Below are 18,628 nucleotides of genomic sequence, written 5' to 3' on the forward strand. Positions count from 1 at the left end.
CATAATGTACTGTATGTGTCTTAGCGTACGTACATAATGTAATGTATGTGTCTTAGCGTACGGTACATAATGTACAGTATGTGTCTTAGCGTACGGTACATAATGTACAGTATGTGTCTTAGCGTACGGTACATAATGTACTGTATGTGTCTTAGCGTACGGTACATAATGTACTGTATGTGTCTTAGCGTACGTACATAATGTACAGTATGTGTCTTAGCGTACGGTACATAATGTACAGTATGTGTCTTAGCGTACGGTACATAATGTACAGTATGTGTCTTAGCGTACGGTACATAATGTACAGTATGTGTCTTAGCGTACGGTACATAATGTAATGTATGTGTCTTAGCGTACGGTACATAATGTACAGTATGTGTCTTAGCGTACGGTACATAATGTAATGTATGTGTCTTAGCGTACGTACATAATGTACAGTATGTGTCTTAGCGTACGGTACATAATGTACTGTATGTGTCTTAGCGTACGGTACATAATGTACAGTATGTGTCTTAGCGTACGGTACATAATGTAATGTATGTGTCTTAGCGTACGTACATAATGTACAGTATGTGTCTTAGCGTACGGTACATAATGTAATGTATGTGTCTTAGCGTACGGTACATAATGTACAGTATGTGTCTTAGCGTACGGTACATAATGTAATGTATGTGTCTTAGCGTACGGTACATAATGTACAGTATGTGTCTTAGCGTACGGTACATAATGTACAGTATGTGTCTTAGCGTACGGTACATAATGTACAGTATGTGTCTTAGCGTACGGTACATAATGTAATGTATGTGTCTTAGCGTACGGTACATAATGTAATGTATGTGTCTTAGCGTACGTACATAATGTACAGTATGTGTCTTAGCGTACGGTACATAATGTACTAATGTATGTGTCTTAGCGTACGGTACATAATGTACTGTATGTGTCTTAGCGTACGGTACATAATGTACTAATGTATGTGTCTTAGCGTACGGTACATAATGTACTGTATGTGTCTTAGCGTACGGTACATAATGTACTGTATGTGTCTTAGCGTACGGTACATAATGTACAGTATGTGTCTTAGCGTACGGTACATAATGTACTAATGTATGTGTCTTAGCGTACGGTACATAATGTACTGTATGTGTCTTAGCGTACGGTACATAATGTACAGTATGTGTCTTAGCGTACGGTACATAATGTACTATAATATAATGTATGTGTCTTAGCGTACGGTACATAATGTACTATAATGTACTGTATGTGTCTTAGCGTACGGTACATAATGTACTCATATGTGCGTGTTTCCCTGTCAGTGCATGTCGTCTCTGTCTATGTTCGTCGACTACCTTTTTTCACTGACGAATAAACTAAATGGAAACTAAATGAAAACTAAGCTATGATGACTAAAAGTAAGACTAAATACATTGACAACTTCATCAACAAATAGACTAAAATGTTCGCAAGGGACTAGTGGACGAAAGATCCAGTAAAAGCTGCATGCTGAAAATAGCAGATCTACAAGCTCACAACGCCTTGCAGCGTGACACGTTGTAAGCTTGTTGATCGGCTATTTTCTGCAAGTTTAAAATCAGCCATTACCACTTAAAGGGATATTTCACTTTAAAAACAAAATTTGATCATTTCATCGTCTGCTCAGTCTTCTGTGAACACCCCGGACAGTTTTTAAGTTGCTCCATGCAGTATTTTGATATTTGACATTAATTTTAGCTACCCCGCCCCCTCCCTATACAAACCCATTGTAACTTTTTTATATTTTTTTATGGAGGGACAGATAGTAGGCGGACAGGAAATGAGGAGAGAGATGGGGGGGTGGCAGTAAAGGCCATCAGGATCGGGAGTCGAACCCACGGTACACTGACTGGATTACCAGCCAAGGTGCCCGGACCGCTGAACCACGGCCCAGGAAGGGGGCAGCGCAGCTAAAATGAATATCAAATATCCAAATACTGAATCAAGCAACTGTCTGGGGCGTTCACATAAGACTGAGTAGACGATAAAATTACCAAAAGGTTTTTTGAAAGTGAAATATCCATTTAATGTGTGCGTGCGTGCGTGCGTGCGTGCGTGCGTGCGTGCGTGCGTGCGTGCGTGCGTGCGTGCGTGCGTGCGTGCATGTGTTTGTGTAACTCTGGAAGTCGCCACGGAGCAGATGGCAGCATTTCCTCCGGGTAGAAACATGCTGGTCATGATGGGTAAAGTTTGTCATTGGAACCAAAGGACACACGTCTCACCCCAGAAGCTCACACTCAGTGGTGGAAAAAGTACTCACTTATGTACCAATGCAATGTAGAAATACTTTGTTACAAGTAAAAGTCCAGAATTCAAAATGTACTTGGGTAAAAGTACAAAAGTATTGGCATCAAAATGTACTTAAAACACCAAAAGTAGCTCCCAATATCGCGACACATTGCCATATTTTATCCATAAAGATGTCAATCCATCAATCCATCAATCCATCAATCCATCAATCCATCAATCCATCAATCCATCAATCCATGGCTTGGTGACATCACCTTCAGGCTGACCATATTGACTGTATAAACTAAGCCTTCCACCGGGAATAACACCTCTCTCTCTCTCTCTCTCTCTCTCTCTCTCTCTCTCTCTCTCTCTCTCTCTCTCTCTCTCTCTCTCTCTCTCTCTCTCTCTCTCTCTCTCTCTCTCTCTCTATCTCTCTCTCTATCTCTCTCTCTCAGTCCAGTGTATAGCGATGGTTTACATGTGCAGTGAGATTGATGAAGCCATCTTTAGGCCAAAGACTACGACCTCCACAATACACGGCATGTGATTTGTGTGGCGTCCAATCCGTCCATGCTAACCGAGAGCTTCCTGGAGGAAGCCCGTCCAGCTCTGTTTACCTGTTGCAGTGATACTGTACATGTACTGTACATGGCGCTGCTCTGCGACCTGTCAAGCCCACATGAACCCACTTGGGGATGGTTAACGCGTTAAGACTGGAAACGCATCCGTCTCATTTTAGATTAGAGCTAAAACAGCATTATTATTTTATACTTTGGCTATTCAAAAACAGCAGATCTAAAAGCTCATATAGCATGTCACTTCGTGCCGCAAAGTAGCACGTCGATCTGCTATTTTTGGAAAAAATGTGACAATTTGTGTCTTTCAATATATATTATTTTAAAGCGAAGAATTTTAACTCAAATAATTGCTTCTGGGGTTCCCTGGAACAACATATTTTCAGATGGGAATCCGCGGCCAAATACATATAATTTTTGGGGTGCTTGACATGAAAAAGTTTGAGAACCACTGACTTATGCTGCGTTCACACGGGCAGATACTTAAAGATACAGTCTACCATTAATTTACAATGGAAGCCAGCAACGTGAAACTACATATCCAGTACTACATATCCGACAAAATCAGCAAATCCGACATTAGTAGCTGCTGCCAAATATACGAAGATACGAAGCTACAAATAAGCTGAACTGGCTTCAACTTCAGATACAAAGATACAAAGCGATAAATATACTGCATCTTTCTCAGCGTCTGCAAGCCAAGTAACAGGGCTGTTGCCATGGGAACACCCCAGCCAAATACTCTCTGTGGTGTGCATGCATATGCTTGTGGGTGTTTTTGTGTGTGTGAGTGATTTTGCATGAGTGTTTTTGTGTGTGTGCGTGCGTGTGTGCGTGCGTGCGTGCGTGTGTGCGTGCGTGAGACGAGTAAGAGTGTTTTACAAATAGCGCTTCACTCCAAAACCAACTTCACACTGGCTAGGTCCACAGCTGCAGTCAACAACATAAAGTACAGTGCACATTTTCACTCTCAGAGTTCAAATACGGTGGAGTATATAAGAGTGTGTGTGTGTGTGTGTGTGTGTGTGTGTGTGTGTGTGTGTGTGTGTGTGTGTGTGAGTGAGTGAGTGAGTGAGTGAGTGAGTGAGTGAGTGAGTGAGTGAGTGAGTGAGTGAGTGAGTGAGTGAGTGAGTGAGTGAGTGAGTGAGTGAGTGAGTGAGCGAGCGGGCGAGAGAGAGAGAGAGAGAGAGAGAGAGAGAGAGAGAGAGAGAGAGAGAGAGACATACTGTATCTCAGACCTCTGAGTCACTGACCTCTCTGTGCCAGTGCGGCATTGGGTTCATATTTGTCCACCAGGGTCTGGACCTGCTCTGATTTGAGGGGAGGGTACAGGATCTCATTCAGACGAGGGTCTCGCTGTTTAGTGTTGATGAACTCTGTCATCTGCTCCAGAGTCAGGTAGGGACGACTCTTAGCCCCTCTGCGGAGACGAGAGAAAAAGAGGGCAAAGATGAGAATGGGAAAGGAGATAAAAGCAAAAATAATAATAAGTCCAAGGTGTAGTGTGAGTCCAAGGAGAGAAATCAAAGAAACCCACGAGGAGGAATATGGAAACGTCCAAGATCATTACAGGGAAACGTGATGTGAGATGCGAGTGGATCGAAAGGAGAAGACAGTAATTCAAGCTGGTGAGCGGGGATTTAATCGCCTGTCAGTTTGATTAAAACGTTGTTTTTTTTTCATATTCTGCTGAATTCATCATCTCTACATCCTCCTGGCTCTCATGCCGGCTCGCCTCACTGTGATAAAAATCTAAATTTACAGTATATAAGTTTAGATTGGTATGTAAGCTGACTGTTTACATGTATGTTTACAGTATGTACACTGACTGTTGGCCTGTGTCTAGGCCAACAGTCAGCTCCACCCTCAGAGCTCCACCCTGCCTGAGCAACCAGTACTTTTCAAACGTGTTGTGCCCTTGGGTACCAATGGGTATACTATGTCAAAAGTCAAAACCTCAAGGCACACCTGGATTTATAGCTGTTTTCTACAGTATGTTTGAAAATAAAATGAAATTCTCCCCTTAAAAAGGGGACACCAGGTCGAAAGTGTTTAAAATATATGCATATATTTTTTTAAGGTACTGAATACTGATATAGTAAATGAAAAGACATTTCATAACCTTTTTGTATGGTTGCATGCAGACTGCAGTGCATTACAGTAATGCAGCTGCTTTGGTACTAGTACTACAGACTGTAACCCCCGGGAGATCGTTCACTTAGCAACAACAGTGGAGCTTACAGCATTGACACGTTCATGTGCTGCATTCACATGGAATCCAAATTATTTGAGAAATCATAGCAACACACAGAGAGATGATGACCAATACAATGCACAGACGGAGGCTTACAAGTCTATACGTAAACGTTTTCTCTGCTATCTACGATTATAATCGTAGCCCTAGGCTAAGGTACTAAAGGTGCTAACTACGTACATGTTTGTACATGTACAAATGTACATTGTACATGTTTAATGACAGCGTCTAATTGGTGCATAGGGCATAGTATGATGATAAGCTCTGGGCCCCATTATAGTTTAACTGGCTCTAAATTATAAGCACATCGTAAGCCCTTGTTAACGCATGTGCTTATTCCTGAATAGCAATTTATGATTGTCCACAAATTTGCGCATTATGCACACACACACACACACACACACACACACACACACACACACGCACACACACACACACACACACACACACACACACACACACACACACACACACACACATACACACACACGCACACGTACGCACACACACACACACACACGTCACACACAGCTCAATCGCAACGGTAAACAATGTGCACACGCCCGTAAAAGGTTTCAAACATTCAAGGAGGCTTATTTGTCACTCACTTAGAAGTGCGAGTGTTGTGTGCACGCACTGCTTGCATTGACTTCATACATTTACATGTGTTCTGTCACGTAAACAATGTAGGCTACACACTTTGTAATTACTTAAACATGGAACCTGCAGCATTAGGTGAGTAATTAATTGTATACGTGTTGGACGTTTGTAGTGGGTATGCTAATAATAAACGAGCACCTGCTGCTAAAAGGGTCCCCCTGCTGCTACAAATACACATGTGTAGCATTGTATCTTTTGCATCTGCCCGTGTGAACGCACTAACGCAGCATAACGTTGTGGCAGGAACGTCCATACCCCCCCCACCAGCTGCTGCTTACTTACACGTCAGAGAAGATGTGGTCCAGTTCTGGCCGTGGACAGATGTTACTGAGGAACAGGTTGTACACCTCCGGCGTGAAGTCTTCCGGAGGGATGGAGTCATTCTGCTCACACACACACACACACACACACACACACACACACACACACACACACACACACACACACACACACACACACACACACACACACACACACACACACACACACACACACACACACACACACACACACACACACACACACACACACACATAATCGCAACGGTAAACAATGTGCACATGCAACTTCCCGTAAAAAGCATTAAAGTAGCTAAATAGAATCGTATTACGAGATTGTAGATCTCTCAGCCTGAAACATGTCTGATAAAGAAAGTACACAGAGCTGTGTAGTGTGTGTGTGTGTGTGTGTGTGATTCAAGACTCAAGCAGGTTTATTTGTCACTCACTTGCGAGTGTTGAAATGTTGGCGTGCCATGCTGCCGCAAACTGTGTCAACAGTAACAATAGGCAACAGCAGGATGATAATACTCAAAAAAGGTACAGATTTAAGAAAAAAATAAGGGTGAAGCCTTTTATCAGCAACGGGGAGCCAGTGTACAGAATATGAAGGGGATTTAGCAACCCGATATGTAGAGCATAATGTTGATGGGCAGAAGCATATCTGCATTTTTGTCCCGTAAATGTATGCCTTACTTCAACAGTGAAGTTGTCTCAAAGTGTGTCTCAAAGTGTCACAATTTTAAAACGTAAAAGAAAAAGATGAAGAAAGGAAGGGTTTTGGACATAGAAGTTTCCACTTGACAGTAACGATATGCAGTTTGCATCCTCAACGCCTTGAGACACCTCAGGCGCCTGTTTGCACCAGGAGAATTTACAGTCTTTTATTTGCCTCTGTGTGTGTGTGTGTGTGTGTGTGTGTGTGTGTGTGTGTGTGTGTGTGTGTGTGTGTGTGTGTGTGTGCGTGCGTGTGTGTGTGTAGGTATTGTGGGATTAACAGCAGCAGCGTTTTGTTTAAATTAATTGCGTGTTGGAACAGCATCAATTCCCAGCGGAGCTTCATACAGAAACGTATTTAACTCAAGCTCTCTCTCTCTCTCTCTCTCTCTCTCTCAGCCTGCTAATTATGTACATATTGTTTGCATGTGCGTTTGTGTACACAGTATGAGAGCGATAACAGTTTGCTTTGTCCCTCTGCAAATGTGCATCTGTTTGTACTCGCTGGTTATCTCTAATGCGCGTGTGTGTATGTGTGTATGTGTGTACGTGTGTGTGTGTGTGTGTGTGTGTGTGTGTGTGTGTGTATGCGTGCGTGCGTGCGTGTGTGCGTGTGTGCGTGCGTGTGTGCGTGCGTGCGTGCGTGCATGCGTCTTTTAAAAGGTTGTATGGAACCATTATGTACACTGTATAGTCTCGGTTCTTTTCGTTTACAGGAACAAAGAGTTCAATTAAAGTGAACCTTTCTGGAGCTGTGTGGAAAGTTATTATTCTTTTTTTTTATTATTTGCAGGCAGCGCTTGTTATCTCCGCTGGGAAGCATATTAACGCTTCTGAGTACCAGAGGAATGCGTCTCTGCTGTCGCATGTCGCACTGACTCACACATGTTCACAACTGGACGGACGGACGGACGGAGGGACGGACACAGACAGACAGACAGACAGACAGACAGACAGACAGACAGACAGACAGACAGACAGACAGACACTTTATCCGCCCGACAGCGACGATATTACTCCATGAGTGAATGGAATAGACGGAAGACAGTCCTTGTCTCCTTGCTTATTCTGCTATATTTTATAGCGCAATAGGCAATTAGACAAAGGCAAGAAGAGTGTGTTGCGAGAATGTGAGTGTGCTTGCATATACTATGTGTGTGAGAGAGTGTGTGTGTGCTGGTGGTGTCAGTACTACAGACACACACATGCCCAAACCAACGGGGGAACAGTCAAGGAGACCGTGTGAGACAGATAAAGAGACAGATGGGGGCAGTGTGTTGTCTCACCCTGCCAGAAGGGAGGTTACAGTTTTCCAGGGCTGTCTCCACTCGCTTCCTGTCCGCTGAAAACATCCTGAAGAAGCTGCAGACAAGACACGCGCACACGCATATGCACACGCGCACACACACACACACACACACACACACACACACACACACACACACACACACACACACACACACACACACACACCCCTGTTAGGAATTGCACCTGGACAGATACATCAGATGAGCAGATCAGCTCATGAAATGTTTTAATTATTAGGCCACCGATTAATCTGTGAAGCAGAGATGCAGAAACATTAGGGAGCAGAACCACATTTAAAGGTACGGTTAAGTGATAGGTTTGTGTTCGCACAGCATTTGGAAGTGATGACACAAATTTGAACTGGACCGCTATAAAATTGACGCTGATAAATTGGTACTCTCTCACGATTGGGTAAAATGTCTTTAGTGAAGAGCTGGGGAGCTCTGTTATTGAACAAACACCTCATAGGCCATAGCAATGATTACTATCAAAATATAGTGCTTTAACCTTTAACAAAAATAAAAAAGCCTTTTGTTTTAACCAAAACATATCACAGGCCCACATTTAACTGCATGTTCTCCCCGACACCTCATTTGTGATATTGAGATTGGGATATTAGTGAAATGCATGGCACATGCAGAAGTTATATGGTCACGAGGTCATCTCAGACCCTATCATCCATTCACATTCAGCTCTAATCTACCCTGACCAACTAAGAAGCCCATTTAAACAGACTGATCACATTATGATCCCAACATGGTTTTGGCTGCTATCAGCGGCGCTGCCATGCACGCTCATCAGCCATCAAACTCCCCATCGTTCCACTGACTGACTCCCACCCGCTTTCCTCCTCGCATTAGCCATTAGGACGTCATTAATCTGCCTCATCATGATATGTTCATTGATGGCGGGTTACTCTGTCAATCATGTTACGTCATTCATTAACTGTGCTCTTCCCTTAAGGGGGGGAAGGGGATTAAAAAACTTCAGTGCACTGTGCCTACACATGTTGCAACATGTGTAGGCACAATGCAAGGAATAAATGCATTCGTCATGTATCCGAAGGAAGTCTGATCCAATCACTTTTAGATTTCTCCAGTTTAATCCTGAGTTTAAGATCTGATTTTAGGCATGTTTAAGCCTCCAGGAAAGATTCACAGAATACAAATGCATTGCTATGCATGGATGCATTTACTGTATACTATATCTGTGAGAGTGACAAGAGTGTCCTGAATTGAACCGAGCTAAAAACTGTAGTACAAAGGAAGGCATACTGTTCTGTTAGCATTTTAGTAACTGTATATAGTATAATTAACATAAAAACCCATATAAACCCTCACATAACGCTGTTAACAGCAGCATAACCCCTTTTGAGATTTTGAGAGTTCAGTGCTTGTTAGACCCACTTGAACGGTATACATGTCATTGGCCGGAGTCCCCCAGGGTTCTATATTAGGCCCCCTCCTTATTTTTCCTTTTACCAAATGTCTTCAGTGTCTCGATCAGACGGGTTGTCAACCCGTTTCTTGAGAAACCAAGACTCCCAGTCCAAAACGTAGACTGATTTCCTGTATCTGAGTGATGTGGGTGTCTGCCCCTTTAGGACAGTGGTTCTCAAAGTAGGGCCTGGGGACCCCCAGAGGTCCTAGAGGGTGTTCCAAGGGGGTCCCTGCAGCTAAATATTGAATATAGCATCAAAATCAGTTCATGAAAATAGATCAACAAACACAAAATCAATGATCATTGGTGTTTTGCGAACTTAATTGGGAGGTGTTGTGAGCTTGTAGATCTGCTGAATGTTTGTCCCAGAATAGGGATGGTATTTTTAAAAGAAAGTTAAAAAAAAAGGCTCTTCAATGTCTCAAGAGCAGATTAGGTTTGATGAGGCTCAAAAACAATCACAGCTAATCCACAACAAAAACCTGAATTCAAACACTCTGATGTCTCAAGAGCAGGTGAAGTAATGATGGGAGTCAGAAACAACCTTGAGCCTCTCATCCAACACAAATAATTCACAATGCACGCACGCACACACGGTCACACACACACACACACACACACGCACACACACACACACACACACACACACACACACACACACACACACACACACACACACACACACACACACACACACACACACACACACACACACACACACACACACACACACACACACACACACACACACACACACACACACACACACACAGAAAATGTCCGCTCTCATTTTCTTCACCTCTTTGTTATGAGCTCCAGATTTAACAGTCAGATGAATGGATGGCTGTGATTCCAGCAGTGTTACCGCTTATGCCATTTACACCTGAGACCAGATTCTACTAAATGTCTTCCGAATCCAAATGTTCTGAAAAAACGTATCAGTGGTGCTCAAACATTTTCATGTCAAGGACTCACAGAATTATCTGTATTTGGCCGCAGACCCCCATCTGAAAATATGTTGTTCCAGGGACAACCCCCACACAGAAGCAAATATTTGAGTTTAAAACGTGAAAGTATATTCAAAGATTTGCGCCACATTTTCCAGATTTTTCAAAAATAGCAGATCTACAAGCTCGTATAGAGCGGCACTTGGTGCCACGCTATGAGCTTGTAGATCTGCACATTTTCAACAGCTAAAGTTTTAAATGGTGGTTAAAGTGGCTGAAAGCTATAAGGAGACACGGATGCGTCCTCCGGTCTAAACGGGTTATGCTAGCTGTCGGCTGTGTTCCCCCCGTGGGGTCAGCGTGAAGCGTGTCCTAATGACATGGGGAGGCTCTCACTGCAGCGCTCGGTGGGAGAGCAGGAGTCAAGCCGACATTAGTCAAGTTGACATGTCCTCCCGCAGCTAGGAGGCTAATTCCCTAAACAGCGCCGGATTGCCTCCATCCGCTCTCTGATAGTGATGACAAGCCACTGGTTTACGCCACGGCTGTGAAGGGACTAGAGAGAGGCTATCACCGGGGTTCAGGTCAACACAGCGTGGCTGGGAGATCAACTTGACTAATGGAGAGACTCACAGAAAGGGGGTTAGGGTTTGGAAATGACACCATGATGATGATGAACTACAAAATAAACACAGAGGCACAGATTCACAATCACAACACCCCCCAAAAAATGGTGTCCTGTGGGTGAATGGCGGGGGTTGGCTTTCTTTTCACACGTGCGCGAACACATGTGCATATAAACACGCTAGACAGACAGACAGACACTATGACATATTGTAATTTGTAAACAACAGCAATGTTAGACGAGAAAATAATAAATCATTGAAATGGTGAAACAGAGCTGGCAGGTCACAGAGAAGAGAAGAGAAGAGAAGAGAAGAGAAGAGAAGAGAAGAGAAGAGAAGAGAAGAGAAGAGAAGAGAAGAGAAGAGAAGAGAAGAGAAGAGAAGAGAAGAGAAGAGGTCTTACTTCTTGACAGGGATGCGTCCCTCTGCGTTGAGCTGCAACAGGAGCCGAGTGTATCTGCATAGGAGGGAGAGAGCACACATAATCAATATAGTGCATCCCATTATTATTAACGACTTACTGCAGGGCTGGTTTTTCTGTGGCTTGTAAATAATTGTTTCTAAAGTGTAGTCTTATTTCTTATTTGGGCTTGCTTCCTACAGGTACCACTAAATAAAAAATCACACCCGTGTGAAGTGAGGGGTGCTAATATATTAAAGTCTATATCATGTTGATTAGGTGATGTAATGGTTATATAAAACAAACGGTGCCAACACAAACATTAAACGCCATTAACAATAAAGAGAGAAAATGACGTAAATGACACATTGACTTACATTTTCCCTTCATTGTTCATGCATTTACAAGACAAACATTAAACCTGTGTATATAGGGCTGGCGCCCCTCAAAAATCACACGTGAAGTGAGGGGCGCTCTTATCATCATACATCATCATAAATCATCTCATTCCGGCCAATTAGAATTTCGTCTTCCATGTTTGTGTTTATGCAATGTTTGTGTTTACACAAATACTCAAAACTGGCCATACATTATCAATGGCATTTAATGTTTGTGTTAGGACAAAGTTTGTGTTTACACCAGGGGGGCAGTCAGACAGATATTTTGTGAAGCCACTGAGGAAATCGGGATTTCCTGAAAGTTCATATAATGGCCTGTTGTGGCGCTGTCATTGGACCCAGAAAAACCCATAGCCCCATAGAAGTCTATGTATTTGGGCCCAACTTCACCTAGACTTTATTACCTTAATAAACATGGTCATGAATACTTTCTGCTTCCAGTCACTAGTTTAGTTTACTCGAGTCAAAATAAAAACCAACGGAGAAGAAGGGGGAAAGTCCCGCCTCGTTGTCTGGGCTGGGCCAAAACGGATCTAGAAAGATGGCGACTTACATGTTAGACCCGGAGAACGCTTTGTCCATATTTTTTACAGTCTATGGTTTACACGCACCCTAAAAAATGGACATAGGTACCCCCTACATTCTATTTTATTTGTCAACGAACCCCCATTTGAAAATATCTCATGCCAGGGACTCCCATGTATTCAAAATGTTTAAAATATATACAAAAATACAAATAAAAATCAAGATAAAAATATAATAGCCATGTGTTTATAATCGTGTGGCCTATAGTCGCTTCTTTGAAAGGGGCCATACAAAGCATCAAATTTGAAAACAAAGTTAATCTAACTAAGGAACAGCTGTGTACTTGAATCTGTACTGTAGTACAATCTGGCAAGTGGCAACGCTGAGCGAGACCACTTTGCATGTGCTTGTACAGTAACTGGTGTGCATGTAGCTTGTAGCCCACTAGCCGTGTGTTGGTGATGTGACAGGCCGGCCTCCAGGCCTGTATGATCCCTGCCTGTGTTGCGTTGCAGTTGCAGCTCAGAGCCATGCATGCAGCAGCAGTGAACTGCGCCAGGCAGTGCTCTAAAAATAGCTCGGCTGCCTGCAACAGGAGCTGTCATTATAGGGCTGCGGCCTTAAGTGGCTGCTGGCTAATAATTAATATCCACTACACGGCATCCACTTCACAGGGGCCCGTCTGTCTCGCCCTGCGAGGCTTAGTCACCCAACGGTGACACTAATGGTTAATGTTAGCGATCGGGGTGGTGGTGGACGAGAGGGAGAGAGACGTGAACGGGGGAGGGGAGATGAAAACGGAAACCACTTGGCGGAAATCATGTTTTTGGTTTTGCAAATATGGCTGCACTGGAATCAGCTTTTAGACTGGTTTATAGGGAGGAGGGAAGACAAAGAGTGAAGGAAAGAAGGGAATAAGAAAACAGCGAGGAAGGTAAGAGGGAAGGAAGGAAAGAAAGAAGGCGGATAGGAAAGAATGATGGTGGTTGTGGGGATAAGCTGTGAAACAGCTGAAGGCTGATGAATAGACGGGAAGGAAAAGGACGACCTTTTGATGATTGGCCGATTGACAGCACGTGACCTCAAGGCAACGCCAACAGGCGGTAACAGAAATCGATAGGTCACCACAACACCACATTCTGTGGTCAGGTGTCTTTCACACCTGGCACAATGGCACATGCTCGAACGAGCCACTCAGAGCATTTCCAGATAAATTCACCTCATTGCCATAGTCACTGGAGGAAGTGGGTACATAATGTTACGACATGCACATTTTATTTTCGGTCTCTCGAAGAGATCATTCAGCCGTCTTTCCCCTTGCTCAGTTGTACAATGGTGTCTTGTAAACACTCTACTCCACTCAAGAGCACTCCATGAACACTATAATAACGCAGACGGATATGTATTATGTTGGACTGACTATTATTAATCATGATGCCTGTCACTTCTCAGCCAGGGCTAAACTTCTTTAGATATTATTTGTCAGCGTAAATGCATTGTTAGTTTGGAGTCTTTGCTCTTTATGTAAGGCATAAACCTTTAAAAATGTGTGTGAACACAGAAGATTTCTTTATTAATTCCTCTACATGTCTTCACATACTGTATAGAAAAGGCAGAGAAGCCCGTGGCATATGATTTATTCAAATGTTTCTTTTCTCTTCTCTTCTGTTCTGTTCTGTTCTCTATCCTCTCTAATCCCCCCTTGCACCCTCGCTGTGGCTTTGTAGTTAATAGTCAGCCATGAAGGTCATGTCTCACTGTCACTATAGAAAGCTTGCTGCAGGGTGGAACAATGCAATATTAACTAGAAAGATGCACTCATTAGAGCGCTAAACTGCCAGAAGGCATGCCCTTATAATAATAGGATTGTACGCAGGAAAGTTCTACCTACAGCCATGATGAGAGAGTAGCGCAGAATGTGATTACCAGTTGTACATAATCTCTACTGTCTTCCCTCCTCTCTCCCTCTCCCTCTCCGTCTCTCACTCTAAAGTCACCAAATTAAATGCATTGCTCAAAAAAGTATTTTTCACCCAACCTTCAAGTCAGGAGGGCACAGCATGTTCACCTTTGTCCAAAAGCACTGAATTAATTCAGAGCTAAACCCAGTACCACGTACTACTCTGTGGTTTATCAATTTCTGGTTATGGTTTAGTATTGGCCGTAAAATAGTCTCTTTGACAAACCACCACCAAACACTCTTTTTTATAGAGCGCCGAAGTCCTGACGTCACTCATTCATCCCCTGGTTCATGGAAGTTTTTCTCTATGGAGAATAACATGCGGTCATCTTAAAATCGTCTCATATAAGAATTGCGGTCCAAAAATAAACAAACTGTCTCGGCGAAATTGTCGCGTAGGTGTCATATTTCTGTCTGTTTCTAGCAAAAAATTAACTAATTCAGCAGCAGTAACAATAGCGTTTTCTCTCAGTCAGTTCACTCAGTTGATTCTTCATATCGATATGGCCGGGATGATTTATTTATTTATCAAGCACAGTTCTAAAGTCCCCCTATGGGGATAACAATGCAAATAAAAAAGTACATGAACCAGTGGACTTAGCGCCCTCTACCGATATTGATGTCAGACCTCGGTGCTCTATACCTAAAATGGAACCCCTGGCCACCTCACTTCCTGGAACTATTGCTACTGTATCATGGTTTTTCCACACAGCTCCCCCTATGATCAAACCTTGTCAACAGAAAATTAATGACCATGGTTTAACTACACAAAACAAAACATATTTTCCGTACACTACATTGCAGGGTTAAATATTCCATCATATTTTAACCAATATATTCCCTTATCACCCACTATGTTATGTTCCATACCAGGACAGGAAATACATTTCTTCACACATTTATGTGGCAGTCTCTCTCTCTCTCTCTCTCTCTCTCTCTCTAATACATAATCCATTATCTACCACACTCCATCTGTTTGTGTCACCACTGCCAGTCAATCAAAGGTTGATTTGAAATCTAAGGCACTCAGTACTCACTGTGTCTACTGAGCGAGAACACCTTTTGATCTGGCAGCTCCAGTCTGTATCTGTATTTCTGTGTGTGCGTGTGTGTGTGTGTGTGTGTGTGTGTGTGTGTGTGTGTGTGTGTGTGTGTGTGTGTGTGTGTGTGTGTGCGTGCGTGCGTGCGTGCATGCGTGCGTATCATTTTCCAGAGTATTTTTTTGTAATGGTCCATAAAGACACATTTTCTTCTTGCTAATAGTGTGGGGTCATAATTCTGTAAGCACAGAAAAACAGCCTTGTGTACGACCAGCTGGAAGCTGCACTGGATTCAATTCCCTATGCGCCGTGTGGCCAGTGGTTCGCTTTCTATTGTGTTTCTCAGTCAATTAGCGTGGCCACCATGGGGCCTGGTGGCTTAACGGTTGCACTTCACTGATACACATCAAACAGCCCAGGGGGGGCCGTGATGGTTGAGCACCACCCAGCAGCATCCCCTAGAAAACAACTAGCGCACAGTCGCATTTTACCTGGAGCGAGAGCCGTTAATATACACTGCTAAACAACAGAAAATTGTGCGATAGATGTGGTATAGCAGAGGGTTCTCTGTAACATTACTTCTGCCACTGTCCAGTAACAACCAATTTCTGGGTAAATATATTCAATTGTTTCTCCAGACAACTGGGAGAGGATATTCAGCCAGTTGCTATTTAGCAATATTTGGTTGCTCTGATGAGACAAGCTAGGGCCCTTCCTTCCCACCAAAGACAGATCCTTAAGACAGGTACAGTATGGTTGCTGCATAAAAATGGTATAGTGATAAACTGGCCAGTCTCCAACTTCTCCATGTATCAAGAGATGGCTCAACGAGATGCTCTCCATTGCTAAGCTGGAACAAATTCGTCATGACGGACAGAATACACAAGATAAGTTCCAAATATTGTGGATGCCATTCTGCAGTGCTTGACAATAGTTGAGTATATGTTCTGTATATCTGGCTGCACGTCATAAATGACACATTATGACGTAAGTTTTCCCTTCATTGTCAATGTGTTTACAAAACAAACATTGGATTAAAGACAAACATTAAACCTGTGTATAGGAGGGGCTAGCACGCCTCAAAAAATAAATAAAATAAGTTATAGAATATGGATTATAGGAGGTTATTGCCTGACAGCAACTATTTGGCTTCAAATAGAAGCTCTTATAAGGGACCACACCATTGTGGGGTTCCGTACCGTCTACTGCTGCCTTGCTGAGAGTGAGCACAGTGCACGGCCATCAGCACTGAGGCTATAAGCTCCAGGACGCTATCATCAGACTGGATCAATATGAAACGCGGCGCGGCCATTACGGGGTTATTATTACACAGGATGGGAGACGGCGGCGAGGCGTGACAAATGGGAGGGAGGAGGGCGGGCTATAAGGGCACACCTCCGCCGCCATTAACATTTAGGGAAGGATGCCGCGGACGCACGCCCAGGGCGGCCATCCAGACATTTATAGATCTGACTGCTGCCAGCGGTTTGCGGCGAGGAGTTGGGAAGAGCGCAGTGGTGGAAAGTAACTAAGTACATTTACTTAAGTACAAATTTTCAATACTTTTACTTGTACTTTTACTCCACTACAATTATTTGAAAACTTTAATTACTAGTTACTTTTAGATAACAATTATTATTACAAAACATACATTATATAACCACTTCAGCCCTATACACATTTCGGCCGTTTGAAAATAGTCTAGCAGATGTACAAGCTCACAATGTGATTTTCACAAGGTTTTTAATGCAGTTGAAAACTTGTACAATGGGACATTCTACATAATTAATACTTTCTACTTTTGTACTTTAAGTACATTTTGATGCCTATACTTTTGCCAAGATATGTTTCGGGTGGATTAAAGGTAATGTCTCTATGTATACATGTATGTAATCTGAAACCTAATCTTTATTACATCATCATGATCAACAGCATGAATTCTCTCCAACCCCAGTACAGGACCCCAGGCTTCCCTTAAGAGTCACTGTGCGTGCGTGTGTGTGCGTGTGTGTGTGTGTGCAGTTGTGCACGTGCAATTTATTATCAACAACTGTGTTTGCCTGTGTCTGGCTGTTAGTGTTATTGTGGACAATTTTTCATTCCTGTGTCTGTGAGAGTATACAGTACATACATTATTTCTGTGTGCGTGTGTGTGTGTGTGTGTGTGTGTGTGTGTGTGTGTGTGTGTGTGTGTGTGTGTGCGTGTGCGTGCACGTTAGCTGCTGCTTTACCCCTTCTCCACGCAGGCCTCTCTGGACATGTTCTGTGCCAACAGGTTGGAGGCCAGGCTGAACAGCTCCTCTGCCCACTCCTGCAATCGCAAAAACACACACGCACACGCAGAACACACAAGCACACAAGCACACACACACACACACACACACACACACACACACACACACACACACACACACACACACACACACACACACACACACACACACACACACACACACACACACACACACACACACACACACACACACACACACACACACACACACACACACACACACACACACAGAGTTAGGGAGAGGGGGGGTACAGGAACCAGCAGGTGGAAATCTCTCCTCCCACTCAGTAGACTCTCTTAATGAACGCAGAGAGGACTGTGACGACTTCATAGAGAGTCTAAACTAACCTCCTCAGCCCACTCGGTTCCCGACCCGCCCGCACGCCCAGGGACCACTCTGCCTTTCCTGTTTTTACATCTTATCAGACACACACTTTAACTGCCAAGTGTGACGTTCATTGGAGGAATTAGTTTCGGGGCACGGATGGAACGGTTCTTCTCGACCATTTCTGGATCAGAAAATACATGCAATGCAACCATGTGTAGGCTCCCTAAATAATGCAATTCCAATGGGAAACTGTGTTGTTTTCACCCCACCAGCAATGGCGGATTCAGACACGCCCCGAAATACCTGTCAAAGAATTGAGTCTCCTGAATCGTGCCTATATTAACGTTGCCTACTGATGCGGAGCCATTGACTCGATCCTATCAGGAGGTTAATTGCACCCACCTGGTGTCGCATGCCTAACGAGTCCCTAATTAGACAGCTAATAGAATGACAAAGACACCAGGGGAACAACACATTGTCCTACAGTATAGCCGAACAGAGAATTAATCAAAAGTCTTTTGCTTTTATCACCAGTACTGACAATAAGCAATTATAATTAATCATAATTGGCATTCCAAATATAAACACTTTATAATTAGGCACACCTTTTCAACGTT

At 43.4% G+C, this 18,628-nt stretch overlaps 1 protein-coding gene across 3 annotated transcripts in view; it reads right to left on the reverse strand.

Annotated features, from left to right (window-relative positions):
* Positions 1-18,628, reverse strand: part of LOC308334756 (1-phosphatidylinositol 4,5-bisphosphate phosphodiesterase beta-1-like) — a 206,411-nt gene that overhangs the window by 81,555 nt on the left and 106,228 nt on the right. For all 3 annotated transcript variants that reach the window (XR_013965916.1, XM_080791569.1, XM_080791570.1), the window contains exons 5-9: positions 17,622-17,701; positions 11,471-11,524; positions 8,033-8,108; positions 6,034-6,134; positions 4,091-4,257 (exon numbers count right to left, since the gene is read on the reverse strand). Coding sequence is in view for 2 of the 3 variants with exons in the window: in XM_080791569.1 (XP_080647695.1) it covers positions 4,091-4,257; positions 6,034-6,134; positions 8,033-8,108; positions 11,471-11,524; positions 17,622-17,701 (478 nt within the window). In the remaining variant the exon portion in view is untranslated. The remainder of the gene's footprint in view (positions 1-4,090; positions 4,258-6,033; positions 6,135-8,032; positions 8,109-11,470; positions 11,525-17,621; positions 17,702-18,628) is intronic.

Source organism: Protomyctophum bolini (assembly GCF_963924005.1).
Source record: "Protomyctophum bolini genome assembly, chromosome: 19".
NCBI lineage: Eukaryota > Metazoa > Chordata > Actinopteri > Myctophiformes > Myctophidae > Protomyctophum > Protomyctophum bolini.